Consider the following 27,506-nt stretch of genomic DNA (forward strand, 5'->3'; position numbering starts at 1 on the left):
GTCGGCTCCCCCTCTCTGTGCTTCCATGGGCTTGAGGAGGACTGAATCGGTAACGCTTGGGAGTCCTTGCAGAGAGCAAGCGAACCTTGACACAGCCGGTTATTATGGGTTTGGGCTTTAGGCAGAGTCACTGGGACATCAGCGACCTCCTGGGTCTGCCCTGGATGTGGGGGCCCAGCTGAACCCCACCTTTAGAATCAGCCCAGCTCCAGAGCCTGAACGAGTCTGGCAATTTATTTCAGCACCCTGGGCCTCATTTTCCCTCTCTGCAAATGGGGGTCATTATCACCCCCCCCTTGATTAGAGAGAATACAGGAAAGCAGCCGTGGGCTCGGTGAAGTGGGGGGGGGGGTAGCGTGGCCACTGTTACTACTGCTCTGATAGTTGCTGCTGTTTCCTTTCCCGTGATGGCTCCCTGCCCCTGACAGATACGTCAGAGTGGGAGGGGAAAGGGGGCCGGGGCTCAGGAACGGATGGTCTAGCGCCTCGTGCAAACAGCTCTACCGCTCCCTGCCTGTGCCGCCCTGGGGAGGTGGTACGGCCTCTCTGAACCTCAGTTCCCTCATCTGTTAAACAGGCTTGATAACGTGCCCGCCTTCCAAGGGCGTCGTTACCATTCAATGCGGTGATGTAGAAAAGGCCCCCTCGCTGGGTCTGGCATTCAGTAAGCCCTGGTTTATGAAGTTTAATAAGGCCTCTCTGTGAGCGGGAGGAAGGAGTGGGTCGTGGGGGAGGAAGGGGCGAGGAGGGGTGGGTGTTGCCGTCCCCCCCCCCGCCCCCGTCGGGGGAGTCAGCTCCTGCCTTTCACCTGCCTCCTTGCTGGGCATCCCTCACCCACCCGAGCCTGAGGCCCCACCCCGGCGCTCCCCTACACACCAAAGTAAAAGTAATTCAAGGTGATTTCTTGGCTGGGCCTAGTTTTTTAAACACGTGGGCTGAAATGACTGTATTATTTTTTAACGGGGCCCCCACAGGCCTCCCACACACCAGCTGCGTCAGCATGGGGAGGCTGTAGGTGGCTGGGACAGGCTCCAGGTACGACAGGGAAACAAAGTCAGGGTTCGCTCGTGGAGGTGGGAGGGGTGGGGGCTGGTCTCTGGGCCTGCGGGAAGCCAGCTGTCACCTGACTGCCAGAGGGGAGACTCCCCACCTCTTCCCACTGGGGGCACGGGGACTCACACGTATACCTGGCACTGCCGTGGTGCCCCCCCTTAGGCCAGATGAAGCCACTGAGGCTCAGGGCAGGGATGCTCGGAGGTGGGAGGGGATGGGGCTCAGCCCCGAAGCTGAGGCTGCAGAAGACCTCTGGGCAGGCAGACATTTACTGATGCAAGGAAGAGAAACAGTCCGGGGCACAACAGCATCCTGGCTCACCTGAATCTCTGCAGGTGCCCCCGGCAGTCTCCCCACGTCCCCTTTGGCCCCGCGGTCACTGCTCTGAGCCACAGCCAGAGTCATCGTATTAAACCCAAAGGCGGATCATGTCTTATTTCGTTCAAACTCTCCATGGCTCCCACCACCCAGAGAAGAGTCAGAGTTTCCCAGAATCTGTAGAGCCCTAAATACTGACCCCACACCTTCTCTGACCCCCCTCCCCATCTCTCACTTAGCTCTTTCCAGACCTGGGGCCTCCTTGCTTGTCTCCATCACTCAGCCATACTCCTGCCTACGATACTTCCCATCTGTTCTTCCTCTGCCTGGAACGTCCTCATGACTCCTTCATGCCTGAGCTCAAACGTCACCTCCTCAGAGCAGAGTTCTCATACCATCACCCCTCATCCTTATACCCTGCTTTCTTGTCCTTAGCCCTCTCCATGTCCTGATGTCCTATTCAATATTTACTTGTTCATTTATGTTCTGTCCTTCTCATAGAACGTGGGCACCTGTGAGGGCGGGACTTTGTTTTGTTCACTTGCGTGAACTTGAACAGGGCCTGTCATTTGCTGAGTAGGTTGATGAAAATCGAGGCTGGCAGAGAGATGGAGTGGGGAATGATGGATAGATGGATGGGAGAGAGGAAGGATGGATGGAAGGATGGGTGAATTAATAGGTGAAAGGAAGGGTATGGAGGGATGGAGGATGGATGGATGGACAGGGGGAGGAATGGATGGAGGGATGGAAGGAAGATATGGGGGGAGGGAGGGAGGGAAGGGTGGTGGATGGACGGACCTGTACGGAGGGATGGAAGAATGAATAGAAAAATGTGCGGGTAGAAGGAGGGATGGATAAATCAATGAGAAAAAACAGAAATATGGAAGGAAGACTAGAAGGATGGACTGATGGACTGGCAGATGGAGACACACACAGGCCGACAAACACAAGATCAGGGCAGGATGTGCATGTGGACTGATAAGGACTGGAGGCTGGAGCAGGAGCGCGGCTCACAGCCCTCCCGTGGGGCTCTCAGAGCCCTCAAGCCCTGGCCCCCCCCCCCCCGGTATTCTGCCCCTCCCGCGGGCTCTACCCGGGCCTGGCCCCGTCAAGAAGTGATGCGGAGGAACATGGCAGGTCGGGGACCGGCCCCAGGCTTTATTGAGCAGATTCTGGGGAAGGGTGGCCAGGCAGGCCCTCACCCCGGCCCTGGAGCCTCCTCTTCTTGCCCTCGCTGCCCCCCAGGGCGGGCCTGGGCCACTGGGGCCTGGGCGCCCTTCAGCTGCTGAGGAAGCAGCCCCGTTTGTGCCACTTCTGGTCGCGGATGCGGCGCACGGACTGCAGCTGCGGCTGGTTGGCGTCCCACTCGTTCCAGTGGCGGTACTCGCCCCGCTCAAACACGTACTGGCGCCCGCGGTAGCCGGGGAACTCATAGCCAACCCACCTGCGGGGACACCGAGGCTGGGGTCAGCACGGCCAGCCACCAGTGTCTTGCCTCCAGCCAGACCGAGTCTTTTAAAGCCAGCACCTGACCATGCTCTCTCTCCACCTGCCTAAGTCCCTCCTTGGACCCCCAGTGCCCTTGGGATGAATTCAAACTCAGCCCTGCTCACAGGATCCCTCACTAAACGCCTCTAGCCTCACCTCTCATTCCTTCTTTACACCCCACACTCCAGCCTGCCTTATTCTTCTCTCCCTGAACCTGCATGTCTCTGAGCCTTTACACATGCTGTTCCTCCTGCCTGGAATGCTTTTCCTTGCCTCATCCTTATTTCATCCCCTCTTTCATTACCATCCTTTACATCTCAGTTAGGTTATCTCCTCCTCCAGAAAGCCCTCCCTGATTCCCCCAGGCTGAATCAAGTGCCTCATCAGGACTCCCAGAACATCCCCCTTTACAATCCTGATCACAGTGAATTGTGAATACATATTTCCCTCTCTCCCTATCAGACCGTGAAATCCCTGAGGGAGGAGTTGTGTGGTTCTTGTTGCCTCCGTGCCCTGCACATCACAGATGTTCAGGAAACAGTTGCTGAATAAATTATTATCAGGAAGAGGTGGCACATTTCAAGGCTCCACCCCTAGATCACAAGCCCCCAAGTGAGATGTAGTCACTGACAGAGGGAAGATGATCCTATGGTTGCATTAACAGAGATATCAAGCCTAGAAGGAGGGAGGTGATGAGCCTGCTCTCCTATGTACTACTCAGGGCACACCTACATATATGCTGGGCCCCCTGGTAAGAAGGACAAGGACTATGAAAAGGAAAGATAATAAGAGTTCAAAGGCCTAGGGATGTTCAGAAAAGGAGTGAAGGCTTTGATGGAGACAGGTAGGTGGAACATATTTCACTTAAGTCAAGGCTTCCTGGGAATCCAGTGGTTCAAAAGTGCAAGCAGTTGAACACCTGGGGCTCTTGAACGGGGCTTTGAGCAAGGATGATGCAGGAGCACTGACTTGAATGAAGGGCCTGCAGACCCAGAGGAGCAGAAATGTCAACTGTGTAGGAAACCGTGAACAGAGATTCTGTTTGGAGCCAGAGGCGAGACTAACTGGAGGACAGGGCAGGGGCAAGAGTGGGGCTGGGTCCCTTACGTCCCGTTGATGGCCCGGACGCTCGCCACACGGTCCTGGAAGCCATGAGCCCAGAGGCTGGGCACATCATCGTCCACGATCTCCATCTTGCGGCCACTGAAAGCTGGGTTCTCAAACAGATGCAGCTTGTGATCCGGGCCATCCTGGGGGCAAGACCATGGGGTGAACCGGTTGCTCCCATGCCCGGAACAGGGTCCAGGGAGGCTCCAGATGCAGGGGAGTCAAGTCACCACAAAATAACCCTGAGAGCTGGCCTCCTTAGGAATCTCAGAGCCAGAGAGCCACCAAAACAAGGAAGGGGGGTGGGTGCGGAAACTTTCAGGTCCTGTTAAACTCCATCATTTAGCAGATGGGGAAACTGAGGCACAGAGAGGGTGGCAGGAGACCAGAATTATTATTAATGTAGGAACATTCCCTCTTTATGAAACCAGATTCTGAGTTGGTGTGCCCAGCTGTCCGCCCCCGATCCCTCCCAAGGAGCATCTGCTCTGTGACAAGGAGGAAGGGCCGGAGCAGTGGCTGAGTGTGGGTGCAGTAGTGGGGACAGAAGAGCGACATTGTAAAGTGTCACCGTGGACCGAGCCTCTTTCAGGTGTTTGAGAAACATAAGTAAAGGACCGGAGCTGGTTTTGCAGTTATTTCTGAAGCTCTTTTCCAGGCCGTGTGTCTTTGACTGGACCACGTGGCTCATAACTTTACTAGGGTTACAGAGGGATGTGCCAGTGTCCTGCTGGCTAATTCAAGATGAAAATCCTGGTCTCCTGACCCCCCAGCCCAGTGCCCATTCAATAGCCAACTTCCTGTCCCACACCACCATTTAGGTCAGAAAGAATGAGGGCTTTTCCCAGGCCACGTCCACACCAGCTAAGCCCCTGGGCTGAGCTTGTGACAGGAGCATCTTGCTGCCAGGAGCTGTACTCACAATGTGCAGAGGCCGGAGGGACAGGAGGCTGTCACTATGGTGGCTGTTGGACCAGGCGTCCCAGCGAGGGTAATCCCCCTTCTCCAGGACGAACTGCTCCCCGCGGAAGGCCCTGCACTCAAACGCCAGCCACCTGCAGGAGGAGAGCGGCCTGGGTGACCTCTGCTGCCCTGAGGGAGGACCCAAGTCTAGTGAAGGGGGGGGGGTGGCGAAGAGCTGCCGACCTTTGACCCCACACACTCCCTCCAAACCTACTATGGACCCCTGGTCCTGATATCGAGGGAGCTACTAGGCCATACTGGGAGCTGAGACTCTGAGCCAGAAAATCATCCTGGGAAATAATATTGAAAATTTATTTCATGTGCAGCCTCTGTGTAGGCTGCTCAGAAACGTTTTGAATGCAATGCCTGGTACACGTAGGTATTACACAGCCAACTCCTCCTCCTCCTCTTCTTCCTTCTCCTTCTTGTTATTATTATTACTATTATGTTGTTATTATTTATGTGCATCCTTCCATTCATTTTCACAGAAACTCTTTCTGAAGGTAACCCTTGTTGTCCCCAGTTGACAGACGAGAAAACAGAGGCCCAGAGGGTGAAGCACCCCACCAGGTTCACCCAGGTGGTTAGTGCCAGAGCCTGGACTTCCCACCTGAAGACGAGAATTCAGGGTCCAGCTGGGATTCCTGCTTGTCACGTGCACACGAACGGGACACTCAACTACTCCAGCCTCAGTTTCCTCATCTGTCAAGTGGGGCAGTTGTGGGGATTCAGTGACATAAGGCACGTTCCATTTGAGGTGGTATCATTACTATTAAAATTATAACCATTAAATGCCAGTAGTCTGGCACTGAGCTAGGTGCTGGGGTGTCTTCCTCTGTCCTCTCTCCCTGGCGCCCCTGCTACAGATCCCAGTGATGGAGAGATAGAAGAATTCTAAGAGAATCACAATTCAATGCTGTCATTTTACAGGTGGGAGAAGTGAGGCCAGAGATGGGGAGGGAGTTGCCTAAGGCCCCACAGCAGATCTAGAGCTGGGTCCTGGACCTCCTGACCCCCAGAGAGCTCAGGGCTGTGAGGAGGGGCCAGGGGCCCAGGTACTCACGGTCCCGACTCCACTTGGATGGAGCCCACTTTCTCCAGCAGGCTTTCCGTCAGGTTGGGGCACTCGGCCGAGAGCTCGCACCGCTTGCCCTGGAAGTTCTCCATTTCGTACACGATCACCTGGAAGGGCAGCCTCCTGAGTGTCCCACCTTGGCGGGGGGTCCCAGCCTCAGCCCCTGTTCTGCCCAGTCCTTAGGGTGTTCTAGGGAGGTACCACCATCCGCTCCATCAGCTCTGCTCTTTACAGGCCTGAAGCCAGCACGGCTGCAGGCCTGCCCTGCCCTCTGGTGGCCACGGAGGGGAACACCTCCAGGAACCTCAATTAAACTAGGGATTGCAACTCGGCTATCTGGCTGGAGTCAGTGCAGAATCCAGTAAAGCGGAATGACCGAAATGACCATTGGGAAGACTGTAGGGAAATAAAGCCGCTGTGGTCAGGAGGGATTGTGGGCCCTGTTCTAAATTTTTTCAAGAGAAGCCAGAAATCTGTACTATTTCCTTAGGATGAAATTTCTCCCTTTAAAAAGCCCCTTGCAGGACAATTGAAACCCCAGTTTGCAACAGTTGACTTCTGCCTGTCCCTAAACCTCAGTGGAAGGAGTTGCAAAGGCTGAGGAAGGTTTTGCCTCCTTCATCTGCCTAGAAGCACAAGCTGTCTCTGTAGAAGGTCCCTGGGGAACATCGGCTCTGGTCATTTTATAAGAAGGGTCAAGGGAGGCTCAGAAAGGGTCCTGGGCTGCACGGCAAACTAAGCGGAGGCACCGGATTCAATAAGTCAGCCGGCTCTTTTCTCCCGAGCACATATGTCAAAAGGAGCCAGGAAGGTCCGGCAGTGATACCCAGTTCCCAGTGGGCAGCTGCCTCTGGGCATTTGCCAAGGCCCACCGGGGTCACTAGACCAACCCTGCGCTCTCCCAGGAGGGAAACAGAGGATCAGGCAGGAATCAAGCCCAGCGCCAGGCAGGCTCTTCCCTCTCGGTATCCCCCACTCTGGTTAAAGCCCCTAGTTTTACCTCCTTTGTCAACTCAGCCTCAGACCCCAGGATAGTTTGGAAAGGACAGCGCCAACAAACCCCAGCTCTCGGATTCTCCATTAGCTGGCCATGGTATTTAGCTCTCACACCAGCTCCGGGGACTAAGTCTGGATACTGTTCCCATTTTAAAGTCGGGGCTGTTGAGGCCCAGAGCGGGCCAGGAACTGAGGCAGGAAGGAGAGTCAGCGCTGGGTCTCCTGAAACCTCTGTGCCCCACTGGAACCGACAGGGTGTGGGTGATGGGTTTCATTTTGCATACGAGGACACAGAAGAGGAAGGATGCAGCAGAGCCAGGACGTGAGTTTACAGCAGAAAGCTGAGGACTCCTCCTGGTCCCGGCTGGCTGGAAGGGCTGCTGCTCCTTTCTGGAGAGAGGTGGCCTGGCCAACTTGGCCCCGAGGACCAAGAGCAGCCCTGGGCCCAGAGCCGTCAGAACCCCTCCCTCCTGGTACCTTGTAGCTGCCTCCGAGGCCTCCATGACTCTTGCCAGCGGCAGCCTGCTCCGGGGCACTGTGCTGCTCCGCCATCCTGCCGGGAACACCTGTGGCTTCAATCAAAGGAGAACGGGCGAAACCAGGTGTCGATGTGATTGGCGTCGAGGCTGAGCTACAGAACCTGGCTGCCTCTGAGATGAGGTCATTACTCACAACCTACAGTCGGTCGTTCAGTCACTCAGCAAACATCCACGGAGCTCATACTAGGGACCCCAGGGACGGGGACAGGGGGATCAGGGCCCCCATTTTACAGAGGGGAATCCCAAGTCCCAGGGAGGTGAGGCTGGGATTGGGCCCTTCCTTGCACCCGGAGCTCTGTGCGGACACGGCACCTCCAGACCCCTCCACTGGGCTTCCTCCACTGGGACATCTCCTACTTCCGCACCCCAAGCAGTAGTCTTTTGTTCTCTGATTACTTCATTTGCCAAAGGTTTCGTGAGAACCTAGTTGGTGCCTGGCCCTGTGCTGGCTGACAGGGATGAACAGAACAGAGTGGTGGCAGATGGACAGACAGATGGACATCTAGAGAAGGCATGGGACACCCCCTCCAGCCCCCTTTCTCTGCATTCAGTTATTCACTCCCTATGTGTTTCTGGAGGACTGACTGTGTCCCAGTCACTTAAAGAGACACAGTCACAAACGGAGCCCGGCAGACAGACCCTCATCCCTAGGCGCTGTGCCACACAACACCCAGCCTGCAGCGGTCACGTGCAAGGATTCTCATGATGCTGCACACGCAGACACACGGGGCAGTTTTCCTGTTTGGCAGCACACACACGGGCACACACACACTCACACAGGCTCCCACGGTCATTGGACACGGTCACTTCCCACCTGCTGCACAAACACAGCCTACCCCTCCACTCCCCCGCACACATGCATGCCCACTGCAGACGTCCACAGTGTCCCTAGGGAACCACAGCTACACCCCACCCCTGCTGCCCAGCCACGCCTCCTGCACCCCCCACTCCTGGGAGTAGCTACTCTGGACACGGGCCCAGTGATGCACGGCCCACGGGTTGTCTTCCTGCCCGTGTCCAGCCTCAGCAGGAGGCCTCTCAGGAGATGTGGCAGCCCTCCAGTTTGCCCACTCCCCTTCCCCAGCTCTGCTCAGTCTTTGCAGCCCTCCTGCTGGAGCTCCAGCCCAAGGGCTCGACCCTGGCCTTGGTGGCTGTCCTGGGCCCTCGCTCTCAGCTCCAGCCCTCAAGTTTGCGCAGGGGGCCAGCCGAGCATGCCCCTCTGGGGGCCACCTGCCCCTCAGTCCCCGAATCCCAGAGTGAACCTGTTGCAGTCGCCTTGGGAAGAACCGAGGGGTTGCACCGTCTGCAGACTCAGCCTGCTGCCGCAAGGTGCGCCCTATTTAAGGGCGCTTTCTGACAGCCCAGCACATCCTGGCTTGCTGAGGCTGCGCCCTGTCTGCCCGATTCCGCTCGGGCCATTTCATCCCAATAGCAGGGCCAGGGAGGCCCCCGTGCCTGTGTGTCCTCAGCCGTGGCCTCTGGTTACTTCCTGGGGGGCAGACAGACCACATCAGCTCTGTGGGCAGCCCGACAGCACCGGGAGGGGGGCTTCAGGGCGGAAAGCTCCCCAGGGCCCCCCAACTCCCTTTCCTTGTCTTCCTGTTGGGTGCGTGGCATCCTTGCCATGGCGCCAGTGCCTGAAGCCAGGGGCCCTGGAATCTCTCCATCTTCCCATGTGCCATGTGGCCTAAATGTTAAGTCCAATGACCCCAAAATACCCTCCACATTGGATGTTAGTCCTTCCAGCCATTCCCACGGGAAGTTGTAACAGACCCAGCAAAGACGCATCTTCTTAGACATACACACATACACACAGACAGTCAGACAAGGACGTTTTTCACAGAGCTGTTTCAAGTATGAAAGTATTGGAAATCAAGTAGAAATCCAACAATAAATGTTGGTAAAATAAATTATGTTGATAATAAAAAAAAAATAACAATTATCAAACATTTGCTATGCCAGGCACTATGAGACTCACTCGTCTGTTTTGCAATCTTCAAAAATGTCTAAAGCATGTGCTTAACATTACCCCTATATTGTGAATATTTCCAGCAGTCAACTGAGTTGCATTGGTGATTAAAAAAAAGATTCAGTTTCTTTATACAGAAAGCATATATGACAACAGTATAGCACAGGAAATTATATTTAGTAACTTGTAATAACCTATAATAGAAAAGAATATGAAAAAGAATGCATTGCTTTTTGCTATGAATCAACTATACTTCAATTAAAAAAGAAAAAATATATAAAAAGAAGGCATATACAAATAACAGTGACCATTTATTGAAGACCTACTATGTGCACTGCACTCTGCTAGCTTCACAAGCATTGTGTTCAGTCCTCATGCTGCCTTCTCTAGGGGAGGAATTCAGATCCCCACTTTATAGAGGGGGAAACTTGAGTTCAGAGAGGTGAAGTCACTTACCCAGGGTCACACAGGAGAGAGAAGGAGGGGCTGGCCTGCTCCAGGACCCAGGTCTTAGCCTCAACAGAAATAAAGATGATCATCACAGTCGTCTTATTTATGACAAAAAAAAAAAAAAAATCCAGGCATTGTGTGTGTGTGTGTGTGTGTCTAACAAAGTAAAACTTCACCCGTGATAGCTACAGAATTCTCCTGCTTTTAGGCCATTTTGCTTTTATGGAAGACCTACGTTAATTAGTACTTGTTTTCTCTAACCGAAAGGAATCTGGAGAGATTTTTTTTGCTTTTATGAAAAAAGGCAAAAGGTGAAAATCACGTTCAGCGTTCATTTTACAGCGAGCCCGGTCAGAGGCAGGACCCAAGACCCCTGTACCCCTGGACATGTGAGTGACAGCTGGACTCTGGAAACAGGTGGAGCTGGGTGACCTTGGATGACTTACTGAAAGTCAGAGCTACAGCCTCCTCACCTGTGAATGGAGATGCTTACTCCAACCATTGAGAGATGAGGAAAGCAAAGCACTCATTTTTGTTACTTTATTACTTCTACTCACTGAAGATCCCTCCTACTAATGACCATTTCAGACAAGGGGCTACTTCCTGAAGGTGCTCATGGAAAACACAGCTGGTTTCAACCCTTTAACCTGGGATTCAGTGGCCACTTGCGGGGACTCTAAGGGGAAAGTCAGTGGTGGGGACAGCCTATCAGGTGTGACTCCCCCCACTATCAGTTCCTTAGATCCTGAAGACCTACTATGTGCCCAGATTCTCAACTAGTCGGCACTATTGCCATTTGGGGCTGGATCATTCTTTGTGATGATGGATTGGGGAAGGCTGTCCTGTGCAGTGTGGGATTTTACCAGCATCCTTTGCCTCTTCCCACTAGTTGCCCTTGGCAATGCCCTACCCCACTGTGATAACCAAAAATGTCTCCTGTCATTGCCAGTTGATGTCCACAGGGGCAAAATCCACCCACCTGAGAACCGCTGCCTTAACCTTTTGTCCACTAATGTCGCCGTCACCACCCCTATTTTGGAGAATGGTGGGGGTTCAGAAACACCTCGGAGTCAGAATGAGGATTCAACCCCACGTTGTATGGACATCCTGCTTTGTGTCCACGGGGCCCCTCTCCCAGGACCCCCGCTACGCCCTCCCGCTGCCTGGCCCCCAGCTCAGCACAGAGGAGAGACTGACTCAGCTGGTGACAGGCATGCGTGCGTGGGGCCGCCCATTCATCCACACACCGACACGCCCACTTCTCCAGTGCAGCTCGCGTCAAAGCTTTATTTGCTGTTTTCGTAGTCTGAATGCAACATCTTTGTACATGCAGAGGTCAGTTTGTTTCAGGGCAGTCGACCAGACTCCCAACTGCTCTTCTGTGCGCAGGAAACCTCTTTGCAGTTACAAAATATAAAAGCACTTGTAGACATCCAGCACTCTGTGAGGTCCGGGAAGCCCCCGTTTGTTTTAATGTTAAAAATATAGGTTTCTCTAGATGAATTCTCAGTCACATGGTTAGAGACCCTTTCTGGGATTGGATAAAGTGCCTGCCCCTCGACCGCCTTCCGTTCAGAACTCTGAGAGCCTGTGAGTTCATAAGGCAACTACAAGGAGCCCAGCTGGCAGGAGGCACCAACTGTCCTGCACCCAGGACTCGTGTTCCCATCATGACTCAGATATCCGAGGAAGGGACCCCGAAGAAAGGTTAGGAAAACAGAGTGTCGTACGTATGTATATTTCCAGCTTCCCCATCTTACAAAGCATTTTGAGGACTGTAATTATCTGGGAAGTGCATGACTTGTAGGCTATGATTTAGGAAACACCATGGTACAAAATATCTTCCATACATGATGGATGACTTTTGCGAGCCCCCTATTTACAGGATCTATAAGGCTGCGTGGGAGATCATTAAAAAGCTCAAATTCTTCTGCAGACAATGGCATCACTTTTCTGTAAGCAGATGTGACGCCACTGGAGATTGTCATAAAAGCGCCAGGGCTGATGCCTTAGATGATGTGGCACCAGGTGCGAGGGTAACAATTTAAGGAGATTCTGGGAGGACAAGGGAGGGGACTGCGAGGTTCACCTTGCCAGAAATCTCAGGCTGACTTTCCAGAACTAACCTGGCTTTCTGGCCCCCTCCCTGCACGTATCAACACAGACAAAAGAAAAATCTCTGGAGAGGTGGTGGGGCCAAGGGAGACACAGATCGGCTAAGACCCGGCACATCCAAGCCCACTTGCTTTCTGTGTGGCTCTACATTTCCAGACCCTGGGCTTGCCCAGAAGTCCAGCAGGGTGACTCCTAGCAGCTTCTCAGCACAGGGCTCGGATCCACCCCTCTGTAAGGGGATGGAGTGCAAGGTGGATCTCCTATCAGACGTGGAGTGGGTCCTGCCTCCTTTAAGTGGCTCCCCCCACCTTAATACTGTCCCTTCTACCCCATGGAATCAGATGCCATGGGCTTTTTTTGGGGGGGTTCCTGTTTTAGCACTTTTTGGAGGAGGAAAGACCCCGAGGCTAAGAAGTCTTTGTTACTGTAGTGACTCTCAATGGCTTAAATTGGGGGGATGGGGTGCAATTCCCAGTGGATAATGCTTTTTCTCCCACCTCCCCGCAGACCTCGCCCTGAAATGCCACTTTACATCGAGGCAACAGTCATCTCACTTCTTATACGAAGGGACAGGGCTGTGTGGGAGGGGCCTCAGGGGTTGAGGAGGAGAAGCAGAAACTGCGGAGGGAGAGGTTGCCTTGAGAGCCCTCTCCATGGGGGGAGGGGGGCTCCGTCTTCCATGCAGGCCCGAGTCACCTGTAAGAGTTCTGGAGGTGCTCTGACCGCACGCCTGTGGGTGTCTCGCTTTGTAATTATGCCTAGCTCCTGGGGCAATCCGGGGGCATCGCGATGAAAAATTGCGTAAATGGACAAGGCAGCTGTCAGCACCAGGTGGGAGCAGCTGAGGTCTTCTTCTGGGAAGTCATGCCTAAAGTTTTTCCAAATCCCCTGGCAGCCTCTAAGGTATAGGACCTCAGGCTTAGGCTTATTTCTACTCTTGCTCTTTGGAGATACCTACACTTGGCCTCACTTCCAAAGGAAAACACATTTGCTTGAAAGTACATGACTCAGCTTGTCCCCTGCAAAACCTCCCCCATCTGATTGTCCTTTCCCCGAATCCTCGATGACACGAGGCTGTCAGGTCAGTGTCACTCAGAACCTCCAACGTTCTAAACACCGCGAGGCTTCTGTTCCACTGGAATTTCTCTGGTGGCACTGAGGGAGTCTCCACAACACTGATTTTGGAGGCCACGCCATGGAATTTTACAGGCCAAAGGCTTCTGTTACATTAGGCAAGGGACTATGAAGAAGGGGGTCTACTGGAGGGAAAAAGATACAGACTTATCAAAAGACCAGCCATCAAAATGCTGATGTGCAAAAGGGGTGTGGGGAGGCGGGGCGAGGAAGGGAGGGAGAGAGAGAGAGATTATACTTTAAAAAATCACCCATCTTAGTTTTGACTGCATTCTGTATAAAACTCTCATTTAAAGAAAGCCAAAGGCCCAGGGGAGGAGGGCTGGATGAGGGCAGGTGACTTAATTGCATACAAATAATTAAGGCATAGTAAGTTACTTTGAAAGGAGACAGATTTCCAAAGGTGGCTCCAAGCAAACTCAAGAAACTAGCACGCAACCCCTTGCTTAGCCCCCCAAGAGCTCACCCAGTTTAGACAGAGTGAGAAATAAATAACCCATTTGCCCAGCTATCTGCAGAGGCTCCGAGCATCAGCTGCAGCTAACTTCATTGCATGGGTCATCGTCACGGGAGGCAGAGGTCACGGGAGCCAGAGGTCACAGGAGCCAGAGCTCACGGGAGCCTGCATTAAGTGGGCCACTCCTGACCCACTGTGATTGTCTGCAGTGGAGGGACGAGGCTACTGTGGTCAGTTCCGAGGGGGGTGGACTTTGTACAGTCCTCATCACCAAGGAATTAAATGGATTTTGAGTTCCAAGCCAGGTGTGGGAGGTTAGGTAGAAGATCTGCAGTTCAATCTCGTTTTCAAGTGTTTTTCTTTCCTGTTGGGTGTATCTAGGCTGAAACATGACTCATTCAAAACTGAGCGTTTTGCACGGTGAGTGTCAACGTACTAACCAAACAGAGCAGGTCACTTCCTACTGCCTAAGGTGGTACCGAGGGGCCCTCTGCACCTTGAGAAAGACAAAGAAAGATGGCAGTCAAGAAAAGAAGTTGGGTCTTTTAAAGGGAACCTGCTGACCCAGAAAGCCACTACATCAAAACTGAAATAAAATGTGAACTGGATCTTTAAAAAATAAGAAAGAAAAATCAACTGATTAAATCCCTCAATGGCCAGAGAGAACGGACTGGCCACTAACTCAGGGAATGAAGAGAAGACAAACCATGATCAAGCAGGGCCAAACCTGCAGACACAGAAGCATGAGGCTTCCAGATGCACAAGGCTGGGCAGGTGAAAGGCTCCAAAAATTGCCCATCCAGTGGCCAAAGCTCAGTAGACAGGATTCGGGGAGGTGGGGGGTGGGGTGGGGTGGGGGTCGGGGGGGGGGGGCTGCAGTCGCTGTCCGTGGTGCTGGACCACAACTCCCCACGGCCCAGGCGTTTGCCTTAACCTGGAGAGACAGGATTGGTCTCCATCCTGTCACCCCCAAGAGAGAGAAGAGGTGGTGAGGGAGATAAGGGAGGAAGAGGAACTGGGGAGACAGATGGAGACTCTAGGAGAGGTGGCCAGGGAGAAGGGATGCAGGTTTTGACACCATTTGCAAAGAGCGGATTTATCAAAAGAGATTTTTCACCTCTGGGGAAGTCTAGTGCCGGGCACAGATCCATTAGGAAACTCAGCCCCAGCACCCCTCAGCAGTCAGAGGCTGCCCTGCGAACTGTCCAAGCATCTTTCTCACAGATGGGTGTCTCCTGGGCAAGGTTGGCACGAAGTTTATGGCAATTCCAGGCATGGCGGGTGGGCCAGCCATCTCTGAGATGTTTGCTGGAGCCTTGGGCTTAAGAGGTGGGGGAGGCTGGTGTGGAGGATTTCCAAAAAAAAAAAAGGGACAGAGTAGACAGTGGCTGGAGACCCCAGAGGTCTTGGAGATTCCTGGGAATGAGCTTAGAGTTGGCAAGAAAAGAAGAGGCGAGGCAAGCCTACACTTGGTCACCTGGCATCCAGCATGTCTGTCCAGAGTCCCTGGCCTGGGGACTAGGAGGCTCCCCTCCAGAAAAGGACTTTAAGCAAGACTCTCCTTTCCTGCATTTTGGACCTAGAAAAAGCACCTGGTCAGGTAGAACTCGGGGGAGGGTGGGTAGAAAGAAGAGGTGAGAAGAAACAAAAAGTACCCCTCATTCACATGTTTGCTCTGAGGCCAACTGGGGGTAGTTCTTCCATGCCAGCAGCTCAGGTCGCATTCAGAGAAGGACTTTGGAGAAAGTCTCGGGGTGTGTCTGATGTTTGAGAGAAAAAGGCACTGCCATCTGGGCTGCAGTTTTTGAACCCTTGAGGCCAAGGGACAAAGGTCACCCCATAGACATCAGAGCTCAAATGAAAAGGAACCAGGAAAATGGACACAAGGGTGACAATGAGAATTTTTTAAAAGCTTAGGTAGGGATAAGAGAACCTGAGATGATTGGATACTTCAAGCAAACTATTCACACACCTCTGCTCCTGCTCTTTAACAGAAAAACATGTATACATCTCCAATTTCAAAGAAAGTTGGCTGGATTATTGCTTTATCACCTTCTAAAGCAAACGAAACATGACGTACGATGGAACAGGCCAGCTACACACACAGCCCCACTGGAAGGAGGAATACACTTGAAAGACCGAGGGTGGGTGTGTTGAAAGAATCTTCGAGAGGGAGAAGGATCTTGCCAAAAAAGCAATCAAACCCCCCAGCCTGGTGGTACTGCCTTGGGCCATGGTCACAGCAGGAAATGAACGGTTGCGTTTTCCTTGGGAACATCCTTTCCAAAAAGAGCGGCCCTGGGGGGGGGAGGAAGAGGCCCAGGGAGACGGTCCAGCCTTACATCTGTGTTCCTGGAGCTGCTGCAGGGGTCTAAAACGGGCAGAAGTGCACATTTTTACGTTAAAAAAAAAAAAACAAAACAACCCACAAAACCGCCAGCATGGACATTTGTGGGCCGCCTGGCTTCTTTCCCAGCCGGAAGCGCCGTCCGGGGAGACAGTGCAAGTGCTCGTGGAGGGAGAGCCTGCCTGCCCCGATCCATCCGGGAGAGCCTGCCGAGGGGCGGGGGCCCTGGGCCGCGTTCTCCACCAGGCGTGCACAGGCGGGGACCGCAGCAGCGTGACCTTGTCTTCGGGTTCTGACAGTTAAGGCTTGTTCATCAGACGTGGCAGCGTCCCCTGTCTGGAGAGGAAGGGACAGTCCTGGAGTCCTGGCCCTCCACCACTGAGCCTTTTCTGGTAATCCCCAATTCGCCCCCTCCTCCAAGCCACAGGCCAGGAAAGATGACTGTTTTTGCTTTTGAGGGGTGGGATGAGGAAGATGGTGGGCAGCTGGATACAGCAGAATGAAGGTAAGGTTTAGAATGAAGTCAGGGTTCCAGCCTCAGTGTCCTCAAATGGATTGCCAGAGGCTTAACTGAGATATCACGTGCACAGCACCGGATACCCACAGATGAACACCGGCTCTGATCCCTTCCCCAAAACGCTTGAGCAGAGATTTACTGGGGAATTTAGAAAATTTTTTGAATTTATTATATATATATATAGAGAGAGATATATATGCTTACATACATATATGTAAATATTATGTAACATATAATAGATACATATATATTAGGCAACACTGCCATAATTAAGCATTTACAATAGGCCTGTAGCATAATGTATGGATATTCACATAAAGCCTAAATAGCATTGTAACAATGCAGGTCAGGTTTTGTCACTAAGTGAGGGATGGAAATGCTTTGTTTTCGAGCCTTCTGGATTTCAGGTTTGTGGACAAGGGGTGGCGGGTCTTCTGGGCTGCTCGGAGCAGAGCTGACTTTTGCGGCGCTCCTCCCCTGGGAACTTACAGGCATCACTCCCGGTGCGTTCTCAGGGAGCTCTGGGGACAACTCAGGGACATGGGTGCACTACCCCATTTTACAGATGGGAAAACTGAAGTTCAAGACACTCAGTTGTTTGGGATCTACACCAGGGCATGTGTAATTGTTTGATTTTTTTTTTAATTTATTTTTTTCAGAGTAATTTTCAATGATACAAGTTGTAAAGGAATGTGGAAATTGGGGACCTTTCAGATTAAGCTGATCTTTGATGTTCCGCCTGTTCATTTTATGAAGGGGGACTGAGAAGCAGCTGAGAAAGGGCGGGCCAAGGGCATGAGAGCAGAGCCCACGCCCTGTGCACCCACCCCGGGCCGTCCAGCTGTGTTTATTCCCCTGCAAGGAAGCAGATAATCACCACCCTCTTTACAGGAACCCAGAACCCCCTCACTCAAGTTTCCCCTTCTCTGTCAGTAGGCTACAGCATCCTAAGGCTCTGAGCCTTTGCCTCCCGGCCCCAGTTCCCTGCTCCTCGGACTGCAGGCTCTGTCTGGGTCTCCCCTCAGAGCCCCTCATACCTGCTCAAGCCTGATTCTCATACAGGCTTTGCCTCTTCTTGGATTTCAGCTCCTTTAGCCACTGGGGAGAGGGCTCTTCTGATCTGAAACCACAAAGGCAATGGGAGTCACATGTAAGCCTGACCACCTGTGCAGAAGTGGGGGCTGAGCTGCACCCCCTCTGGAGGGCTCAGGGACATTGCTGACTGGCTGAGGTTGGGGTGGGGGTCTGTGAAGAAGGAAAGGTCCTCTGGGCAGATAGGGGTCTGGCCACCCCAAGCAAGCCTTGCCTGATGGTGGAGGCTCAAGAGCAGACCTCCTTGTTCTGGGGGGGGGGGGGCTCCAGCCCTGGAGAAACGCTGGAGCCCTCCGTGGACTCCAGAGCAACTCCAGCATTCCCAGAGCAATAGAGGCACCATCTCAGCCACTGCCCTGTCTCTCTCTCTCAACTTCCTGCCCTTCTGCTTCCCACAGCCCACTCTGTGCTCCGATAATACGCCCTGACTGCAGCGCCAGGGTTGCACCAGGCCTCCGGGCCTTTGCACGTGCTGTGACTGTGGCTACCTCTTTGTCTGTCATGACCCAGCTCGGGCATCCCCTTCTCTTCGAAGCCTTTTCCACACCTTTCCTCTTCAAATCTAGGTTATGAACCCTTCTTCTGAATTTCTCTATCACAGGGAGTCAGAGAGTCAGACAGTAAGCATTTTCAACTTTGAGGGTGTCTGTGTCAACTAGTCAAGCCCGTGTTTGTATCAGGGAAGCGGTGGCAGACAATCCTTAAATGATGGCTGTGTGCCAATAAAACTTTATTGACAAACACGGACAGTGGGCTGAATCTGGCTTGCGGGCTATGGTTGGCCAACCCCTGCTCTACCGCAGCACTTATATCACAATGGCGGTACCGTGAACGACCCCTAACTTCTACATGTTCACAGTACTCACAATACGAACTTCACTATCCTTGACTGAGCGCATCCACAAGCCAGCGCCAGTGCAGAGGGCTTTACACATGCTTCCTCGTTTCATCCTCATGACCACCCCGGAAGGCGAGGATTAGCCAACCCACTTTGCAGATGAGGAAACTGAGGCTCAGAGAATGGCTCTGAAAGCCGCACAGCTGGGATGAAGCCCCGGCTGTGTGATGTTAGAGCTGCGCTCTTTAACCTTCACCGCCAGCTGCTGCCCTGTTCTGGGCTGGGCTCATCTCTGCGGGGAGCAGACCTAGTCTGGGAACGGGGCAGCTGCTTCCCCAAGGGCGGCTGAATTAAGTTTATCCCGTTCACCCGGCTGTGCCCTTTGGTCCCTCTTCCCAGGTATCCTCACTCCTCCTGAGACAGAGGCCCTTCCCTGCGGGGTAAGAGTGGGAAGAATGCCTCAGTTTCCCCATCGGTCTGGAGAGGGCTGGACTGGAGCAGTAGTTTTCCAACAACGGAGCCCTGGACATCCGTGCAGGGTGTGAAGGAAAGGGGGAAGGACTGGGGCCCGCTGGCCTGGTTCCTGGCCCCCTGCCCCAGGCTTGTATGTGTGTGTATGTGTGTGTTTTAACATTCAATTTCTACATATTTAATTTTATTAAAAAAAATTTTTTTTGGCTTGTGTTTTTGGGGGGGTGGTAATTACGTTTATTTATTTAGTTTTTTTTGGAGGTGCTGGGGATTGGAACCCAGAGCCTCGTGCACGGTAAGCACACACTCTACCACTGAGCTACACCCTCCCGCCCCAGCTTTGTGTGTCTGTAAGATGTCAGAGGGCCCAGAACTTACGTGAACAAAGTTCTACAATGAGAGAAAACACAGAGGTGAAACTCGTTCCGCCCAGCGCCAGAACCCAGGCAAGCCCCTCCCCAGAAGTGCAGCCTGAGTCTCAGCCCCAGGACCCCTCACCTCTCATCCTTGTCCACGCTGGAGGGGAGCACACGACTGCCCAGCCCCCCGGGCTGGAAGGGGGACTTGGGGGTCTTGGGCTGGGGGGCCCAGCCAGGGGTCTCGCTGGGACTGTCCGCCTCTGGCCTCTTGTGCAGCTGGGCCTGGAGAGAGAAGACAGTGGAGTTTGTAAACCACCTTTGGTCTGGGGAAGGGTATCATCCTATGGTACTGTCACTGCATGGGGACGATGGGGCTCCTGGCATCTGAGTGGACCCAAGCAGCAGACACAGGGGCAGGGGGAGGACACTGCCTGACCTTGGACGCCATAAAAAAAACAGAGGTCAGGCTTGTGGTCCAAGTGGCCATCTTTGACCACTGGGATCAACCATCAAAAATCTGCACGATCACAGTATCTTTGGCTGAAAAGCCACCATTAACCCGTCTGCTTTAGTTCCCTGAGCACCCAAAGTGGAGACAGCAGCCGCATCTTACAGGCAGGGCCCAGCTCTATTAAGCTCCTGGCTCCGTGAATACAAGTAAAGTGAGGTTTCTGACCATCAGATTCCCACGGGGAAAAGGCAGGGTGGATTCCACCATTTCTGGAGGGCACGTCGGGAATGGAATGACTCAGAATGGTGTGCATGGATTCCTTTGGGAGCCCAGGGGTGTGGCGGTGGCAGGTGGCACCTGTCTCCGTGGCAATGCTGGCCCAGCCCCCGGCAGTAGTGGCCATCGCCACCGTCCACCCGAATGCTTCTGTGCACTGGGCCCCTGTCGTCTGGACTCCACCAGGCGTGAGTTATAGGACACGTGGCTTTCTCCATTTTTTTTTGATAGAGGAGTAGCTGAAAGGTCAGAGGTCGAGCAGTTTGCCCAAAGTCACACTGTTTTCAAAAACTGGGATTCTGCCCAACTTCAACCCCAGGGCTCTTCCCAGGACGAGACCGGCAGCCTCCGCCCCGTCCCGTGAGCAGGGCCTTCCTCTGCCTGCCGTGTTAGGCTGCCCTGGAAGACAGCCTTTGTTCTGATGCTTAACAAAATAAGCCAGAAAACCTCTGGGCCGGGCCAGTGGCCGCAAGATGTCCACGTTTCAAAGGCCTGTAAAGCCAGTGACAGGGACAAGCGTGCATTCGCTGCTTACTGATGGTTCATTCTTGCTGGAAATGACCTGAAAAGCAAAGCCGTGGCAAGTTCGTGGCCCCCGACGGGAGGCTTCCTGATCGGCACAGTGTCAAGCTGAGAAATTCCACAAACAACCAGCTTCTTTGTCTCTTCTTCAATAAAATGGGAGTAAAGGGCTGCCTTTCTTCGGGCTGCTGGGGCCCAGAAGAGGGGGTAAAAGAGGCTCCCCCCAACTCAGTACCCCCTGCATCCCCAGGCTATGTGAGATGCTTGGGGGAGCTGAGGGTGGGGAGAGGGGAGACAGCCCAGCCCTGGCTCAGGAGCCCACAGTCCAGTCGGGACTGCGGTGTCATTCGAGAGAATGTGATGTGGTTCTAGTGCTGGACTCCCCCGTCCTTTGGAATCGAAATGATCATTTTCCCTGTCTACCCCCTACCCCCGCCCCCAGCACCCCAGATTCCTCAAGGACAGAAGGCTGGGTTGGTTCACTCCTGCTTCCCCAACATCCGGCACTGGGCGTGATGCCTCAGGAGGAGCTCAGCCCCCTGCACAGATGCGGACATCGAGGCTGACCTAGGAGACCGAACTGAGCCGCAGGTCTGGGGGCTGAAGGAAGGCAGAAGGTGGAGATTCAGAAACAGGGGGTCACTAGAGAAACGCACATAAAGTCAGTACTACTGTTCACAGCACCGGGCCAAGGTCAATGTCCTGGCCTGGTAACGTGCCATGGTCACGGGGGGCACTAGCACTGGGGGAAGCGGGCTGAGCAGGGCTACACAGGTACTCTCTCGCTCTATTTTTGCAATTCTTCGGGACTCTTTGACTATTTCAAAAATGAGGCAGGGAGGAAGGGAGGGAGGAAGGAGGGAGGAGGGTGAGAAATCCGGGGCCTGTGTGTTTTGTAGCCACCGATGAGCGCAGCTCTGGGCATGAGGTCTGGTACCTTCAGTGCTGCCGGGTCCACTCCTGGAAACACAGGCATCCTCTGGGGTCGGCTGACGGGTGTCCTCTCAGCCCGGGGTGGCTTCTCCTCCTCATCTGACTCTTCTTTCCTGGGGGATTTCTCTTCTGTTGCAAAGAAAAGGGCACTGAAGTCACTGGGAGCCACCATTCTGGGGCCTCTGTGCCAGATCCTTTGCACAGACAATCCCTCATGCAATCCACACAACGGGCATCATCGGCCCATTTTACAGATGAGGACAAACTCAGGTGCCTTATGGTTGACAGTAAGGCAGGATGGGTCTGCTCCTGGGAGAGGCCCAGACAGACCCAGCTGTTGGGCTCCTGGCTCATTCCAGGTCAAGGAAACAGAAGGAAATCTCTGACAGAAGTAGGGAAGGAGACGGAAACGCTTTCAGCCAACAACACATGGGGGTCATGGTCTTAGAAGAGGATGGGGAGGGCTTCGTGTGTCTTGCGGACCGGCTGCCCAGAGTTGGACCAGGAAAGCACTTTTCATCACTGGGACTTGACCCCATCACTGGGCTCCAGGTGAGACTTCTGGGCGATAGACTGCCTGGCCCCCTCTTCCACGAGTAACAGGAGAGGGGAGCCAACCTCCTGGAGACCCGGCTGAGGGCTTAGGCACAGTGAGAGGAGGGAGAAGGGGGCGGAGATGACCAAGGCAAGGCTGGGTCCTCTGGAGCCCCCAGGCCAAGTAAGGACTTCGGCCATGTTCACAAGGTGTATCCCCCGGCTTTCCCCAGCCCTTGGCCAGTTACTCAAGGATGCTGGGAACCAGAAGGCTGCTGTTACACTCCAGTTGGGAGTAATTATGTGCTTTTGCCCTCACTCTGGTCTTTCCTTGCTCCAGGCAGCTCTGTGGAATTTGGCTCGGAAAACCAAGAACGTGTGCAGGGAGAAGTCTCAACCTAGATACTTAAACCTTTCCTTTAATAACAGACATGAGATGGGAGTGTTTTATCCGGTCAGAAGCTACACTCTTCACCCAGCCCAGAGCCTGGCCTGATGCCCTGCTATTTGCCACGAGCAAATCCCAAATGAACAAAAGCCCCTACAATGTAAACTAAAGACTGCTTATGCATAGAGCAGAGAGGTCACCGGCTATGGCTGCCATTCTTCTTAAACCCCTTCCCTGGCTCTCCACCTTCAGATCAAGTCTAACTCCTTAGCCAGGAATCACAACTCTCCATGAACTGGCCCAGCCTTTCTAGCATGACTCCTGCTATCCTTGGCTTAGGCAACCCTGCACTGCTTAGACAGACCCCCCTCCCTGCCACACCTGCAGAATGTTCTTTCCACACCTCTGCCCCTTTGATCCTGTTGATATTTCCATCTGGCTTACCCTCCTCTGGCTAATTCCTACCTAGTCTTTAAGATGTGGCTCAGGTTTTGACATGGGGTGCAGCCAAAGAAGTCCTTAGAGGAAAATGTATAGCCTGATATAATTTATTAGAAACCCCAAAAGACTGATAATAAATGAACTGATCTTCCAACTCAAGAATCCAGAGAAAGACTGGCAAACAAATCCAAAGAGAGGATAAGAGTGAATTTAACAAGGGTAAAAGCAAAAACAGTGAAATCCTGTGAAATTGTGTCTCAGTCACTTACAACCAACCTGCAGAGCCCCAGTGAATAGATCACCCTCAAAATTTTTCTTCCCTAGTTTCCAATAAGCTCCTGTGCGATGAGAAAGCACAGTTCCCTATGTTGTTGTGTTCTAATATCCTGCAGCCTTCAAAGTCAGGCAGCTCTCCCCAGGGTTTAGCCTAAAGCCCCCCTGCCACTCAGCGTGCTCTCTGTGGAGGAGACGGGGCATACCTGTGGAGTCCTTGAACATCCACGTGCTGTCGGCCTCCTCCTCCAGAGGAGACCTGCTCTCCGACTTGCTGACCCGGCTGCGCCGGAGGGAGTGGGAGATGGGAGCCCGGCGGCGGCTCCTCTTGCTGAGCTGCACCCGGGTCTTGAGGGCACTTGAGTCGAGGACTGAGGTTTGCTGTGGGAGCAGCAGGGAGGAGGAGGGGGAAAAGCACGGGAAACATTAAATGGAGGCAGCAGCCAAGGGAGGTGTGCGTAGCTGCGATACACAAGACGCTATTTAGGTGGTATGTGGGCTGGCATTTCTGCATTTTAACAGAAACCTAACGCCCCGCGCCTGAATTTCTCTGTGAAACATACCACGTGTGCTGATTCCAGGGAGCAAATGAACTTGAGGGCCCACCTGGTGCCTAAAGTATAGAGGGCACACAGTGGAGATGCTTTTCCCTTCCTGATGACACCATATGGGCATGTGAGCTATGTAACATCATGTGAGCATGTACGTAACAAACATTTGTTTGTTGAATGAATAACTGAACACGTCATCTGGCTAAATCCTTACAACAACCTATTCCACACAGGGTCCACGAGCTGAGCGCTTCTCAGTGTGCTCCTTCTTCTACCCACAATGCCTCAGGGTGCAGTTGGGGGGTGGGTAGAGCAACCTGCTAAGTACTAGGCATTGGTTTTTAAGCATCACACTCTGAACAGAAGCAGGTGGAGAGTCAGTGACGGTTTCCAAGGTCACCACCTTTCACACTGAAAGGGCTGGGGGCAGACCACCCAGGTGGGCCCAGCAAGGAGGTGGGGCAGCCACTGGCTCAGGGACCTCCCAGGAGATGGAGCTGAAGGGCTTAGAGCTCTGGGTTCAAACCCTGCTCCGTTCAAATCCTAGCTGTGTGCCCTCAAGCAGGGGACTTGCCCTCTCTGAACTTGGGTCTCCCCGTTTGTAAAAGTGGACAATAATAGTACACCCCTCCTGGGGTGGCTGAGAGAAACCAGTGAGCCCAGGGGTGGCAAGTCCTGGGTCCCAGCAGTGCCCGACCGAGGCTCACGGCGGGAGCTGTCCCCACAGGGCGCTTCTCTCTTCCTGGCCGGCTCAGGTCCTGGCAGGAAATGTCGGATTCTTCCTCTCACATCCACTTTGGAGAAATTCTGCCACCTGGGGCTTTTTCAGTTTGCGATGATGAGCCAATTTCAGTGAATCATTTCGTGGAGTTGGTAAGTGACAGACACCCCACTGGGGGTGGGAGGAGGGAGCTGATATTTGTACAGCTGTTTCCCGAACTGGCCACGATGGTGTCCAGTGCAGGGACCTGTGTGGGGCTGGTGGGAGCGGGGGAGGGATGGAAGTCACAAAGGGTGCACCGCCCCCAAGAGGACAGCACACATCTCCAGTTGTCACCAAATAGAGCCGGTGACTCAGATGCGGAGTAAGTGAGAGGGAACCACAGCAATGCAGGGGCTGGCCTGCGGGGGCTTGGCTCTGTTTTCCCAGGGCCACCCTTGCAGCTTCAGGCTGGATCCCTTAGTGCCTTGCCCCACCTTTCAGCCTCCAAACGGCGCCCACGGGAGACCTGGGTATCACACAATCAGCTGGACCTGTGCTTAGGGCCACTAGCATTTTGATCACTCAGTGGCCACATCTGTTCCCTGATCTGCAAGTATGGGACAGAGGGATTTTGCCTCTTGGGCTCAGCATCCTAGAAGGTAAGTCTAGAGAATTATGCTATGGCTCAGGATGACATCATACAAACATGTAAGCTAGAGCAATGCCTGGGACATAGCTGGAGTGCAATAAATGTTTGTTGAATGAATAACTGAACACATCACCTCAATAACTCCTTACACGCCACACTCTGCCCACATTTATATAGTGGGATGCCCCAAAGGAGACTGGACTTGTGTCTTTCCCCATCTCTGTCCTTGTCTAGAGAGGCCAGCAAGAGACCCTGAATGTATTTAGGAAGGGGAATCCCCTTTGAGGCCCTACAGGAAGCCCCTTGACCCAAAACAGTGGTGTCCCTTCTCTGGGGGGCATCTGTGTAGCCATTGCTAAGAGTGTGGACATGAGGCTTTACTTCGGAGAGAGGATCCGTTTTAGATTTTGCATCATTTAGATGCTGCACCCTCAAGAGGGTGGGCAGATAGCCCTACTGTCAGGGAAGAAGCAAAATGCCCCCCCCCCAATGTCTCAAGGACTGGAAAGGAAAACCTGCCTGACTCCTGCAGGGCGCCGCTACTGGTCTGGAAAAGGCAGGGGCGGGAGGCGGCTGGACCTGGGGGGATGGCATCCTGGGGGGTGGCTTTGCATGGGAGACCTGGGAGAGCTGAATTCTGGGGGCTGCTCATGCCTGACGGGGCCCTTACAGAGACTTGGATCCCCTAGCTCCAGGGACATGGTCCCACTTGGCAAGACCTTGGCGAGAAGCCCCAGCGGAATTGGTGTGAGCCAAGTCCAGACTGCACGCCCAGCACTGCAGACCTCAGGCGGGCTCCCTGCCCCTAAGGGTGAGAAGCCACACTGCCTGCTTTCCTAACTGGTGAGGGCTCAGCTCAGTTTTAATCTGAACACATGTGACTGTACTCAAGGCCTTTGAGCCCACCATTCTTTTACGAGTAGACGAGGAAGCCGAGGCTCAGAGACGTGAAGACACTTGCCCCAAGACACACAGCTGGTATGTGGCAGGTCCAGGCCACATGCAGCCATCAGGCCCATGTCGGACTGTGCCGTCTGCTCCCACCAGAGGGGGCCCTGGCACAGATTCTACCCCTGAAAGGGGCGATTCACTGGGAGATGCTAGAATGTCTCTTTAAAAAGAAATGACTGTTCCCAGCATGTGGTCCCAGTTACCGACTTACATCGATAAAGGAGAAGTCATCCACTGTCTTCACAGGGCAGGTGTCCAGAGGGGGCAGCCCCTCCATCCCATCCGTGGACTCCAGGTCGGTGCTCGATCGGTCCACGCTGGTGCTCCGCTGGTCCCTGGAGCAGTCGTGCTGGTCCCCGGCTGAGGTGACCTCCGTTTGGGAGGACAGGGAGGACAAACGGCTGCTGGGCGGCTGCTTCCGAGCCGATGTGGCACTGCTGTCGGGGGACGGGGACTCGGGGGCCAAGCTGCGAGAAAGGAAGGAAGGGAGACACGGTCAGGCAGGTTGTTTCAGAGAGCTGAATTTCAAGGGAAGGAAGCAGCAGAAAGAAGGGTGTAGGGTGTGCTTTATACGCCGGGAAACAAGACAGACAGAACATCCTGGGAGGAGAACCACTCCGGACACAGGTGGGTGCTGTGCATGCAGAACACCTGGACAGGTGCAGAGTGGGAGGAGTCAGTCCCGTCCCACTCAAGACTCTCTAACCCAGCACTGTCCCGTACAGGAGCTGCTGGTCACATGTAGCCACTGGGCCCTTGCAATGTGGTGAGCGACAGCTGAGATGTGCCGTGGGTTCAAAATACACACGGGATTCCCAAAACCTTGAGTGAAAAAAAGAATAAAATATCTCATTCATAACCTGATATTGATTACATGTTAAAATGATAGTTTTTCGGGTCTATTAGGTTCAACAGAATATACTGTTTTGTTTTTTTTAAACCGAAGTATAGTCAGTTACAATGTGTCAATTTCTGGGGTCCAGCCTAGTGCAGCATATACTGTGAAAATGAATTTCACTTGTTTCTTTTTATTGTTCTGATGTGGCTACTGGAACGTTAAAACTGCATGTATGTCTTGAGTTTGCAGTTTGCGTTGTATTTCTGTTGGACAGCGCTGATGTTGATCAAATAATTACTACCTGTCACCAGCAGAAGGGCAGGAGACGGGGAAGCTTCTGCCTTGCTTCCTTCCTTCCCTCATCCATTCACTCCCTCACTGAAGACTTACTGAGCACTTACTACGTGCCGGGCCCTCTCCTAAGAACTGTCTCCACAATCTGATCTCCACAACCCTACGAGGTAGGATTAACTTCATGAAATGAAATATTAACCTCGCTGAAGATGAGGAAACCGAGGCACAGAGATGTGAAGCGGCTTCCCCAGGGGGGCGGACCAGACTCCAGAACCCACGTCCATGACCCTCTCCTCCTTTCGGAATTTGTTCCCATGATAATGTATTCCCAGAGCCACTTGGATAATTGGAACCACACAAGATAGAAAATTTATAAACAAAGCAAGCCATTAAATTAAAAAGGCTCCCTGCTCC

General features: G+C 53.4%; 2 protein-coding genes across 2 annotated transcripts in view; both read right to left on the bottom strand.

Moving 5' to 3' along the window:
* Positions 1–2,509: 2,509 nt before the first annotated feature.
* On the bottom strand, positions 2,510–11,080 carry CRYBB3 (crystallin beta B3). Its single transcript, XM_014560163.2, has 5 exons — positions 7,478–11,080; positions 5,993–6,111; positions 4,889–5,021; positions 3,967–4,109; positions 2,510–2,815 (listed from the first exon to the last, which is right to left on the bottom strand). The coding sequence occupies exons 1-5, from the start codon at positions 7,550–7,552 to the stop codon at positions 2,650–2,652; spliced, it is 636 nt and encodes a 211-aa protein (XP_014415649.2). The 5' UTR covers positions 7,553–11,080; the 3' UTR covers positions 2,510–2,649.
* A 145-nt stretch (positions 11,081–11,225) lies between these two features.
* The window catches only part of KIAA1671 (KIAA1671 ortholog), a 114,203-nt gene continuing 97,922 nt past the window's right edge, over positions 11,226–27,506 (bottom strand). The window contains 6 exon segments of the mRNA XM_032471713.1: positions 11,226–16,347; positions 17,566–17,648; positions 19,428–19,570; positions 21,475–21,599; positions 23,313–23,487; positions 26,172–26,427. Of these exon segments, the coding sequence (XP_032327604.1) occupies positions 17,570–17,648; positions 19,428–19,570; positions 21,475–21,599; positions 23,313–23,487; positions 26,172–26,427 (778 nt within the window). The 3' untranslated portion in view covers positions 11,226–16,347; positions 17,566–17,569.

This window comes from Camelus ferus, chromosome 32, assembly GCF_009834535.1.
Source record: "Camelus ferus isolate YT-003-E chromosome 32, BCGSAC_Cfer_1.0, whole genome shotgun sequence".
Taxonomy (NCBI): domain Eukaryota; kingdom Metazoa; phylum Chordata; class Mammalia; order Artiodactyla; family Camelidae; genus Camelus; species Camelus ferus.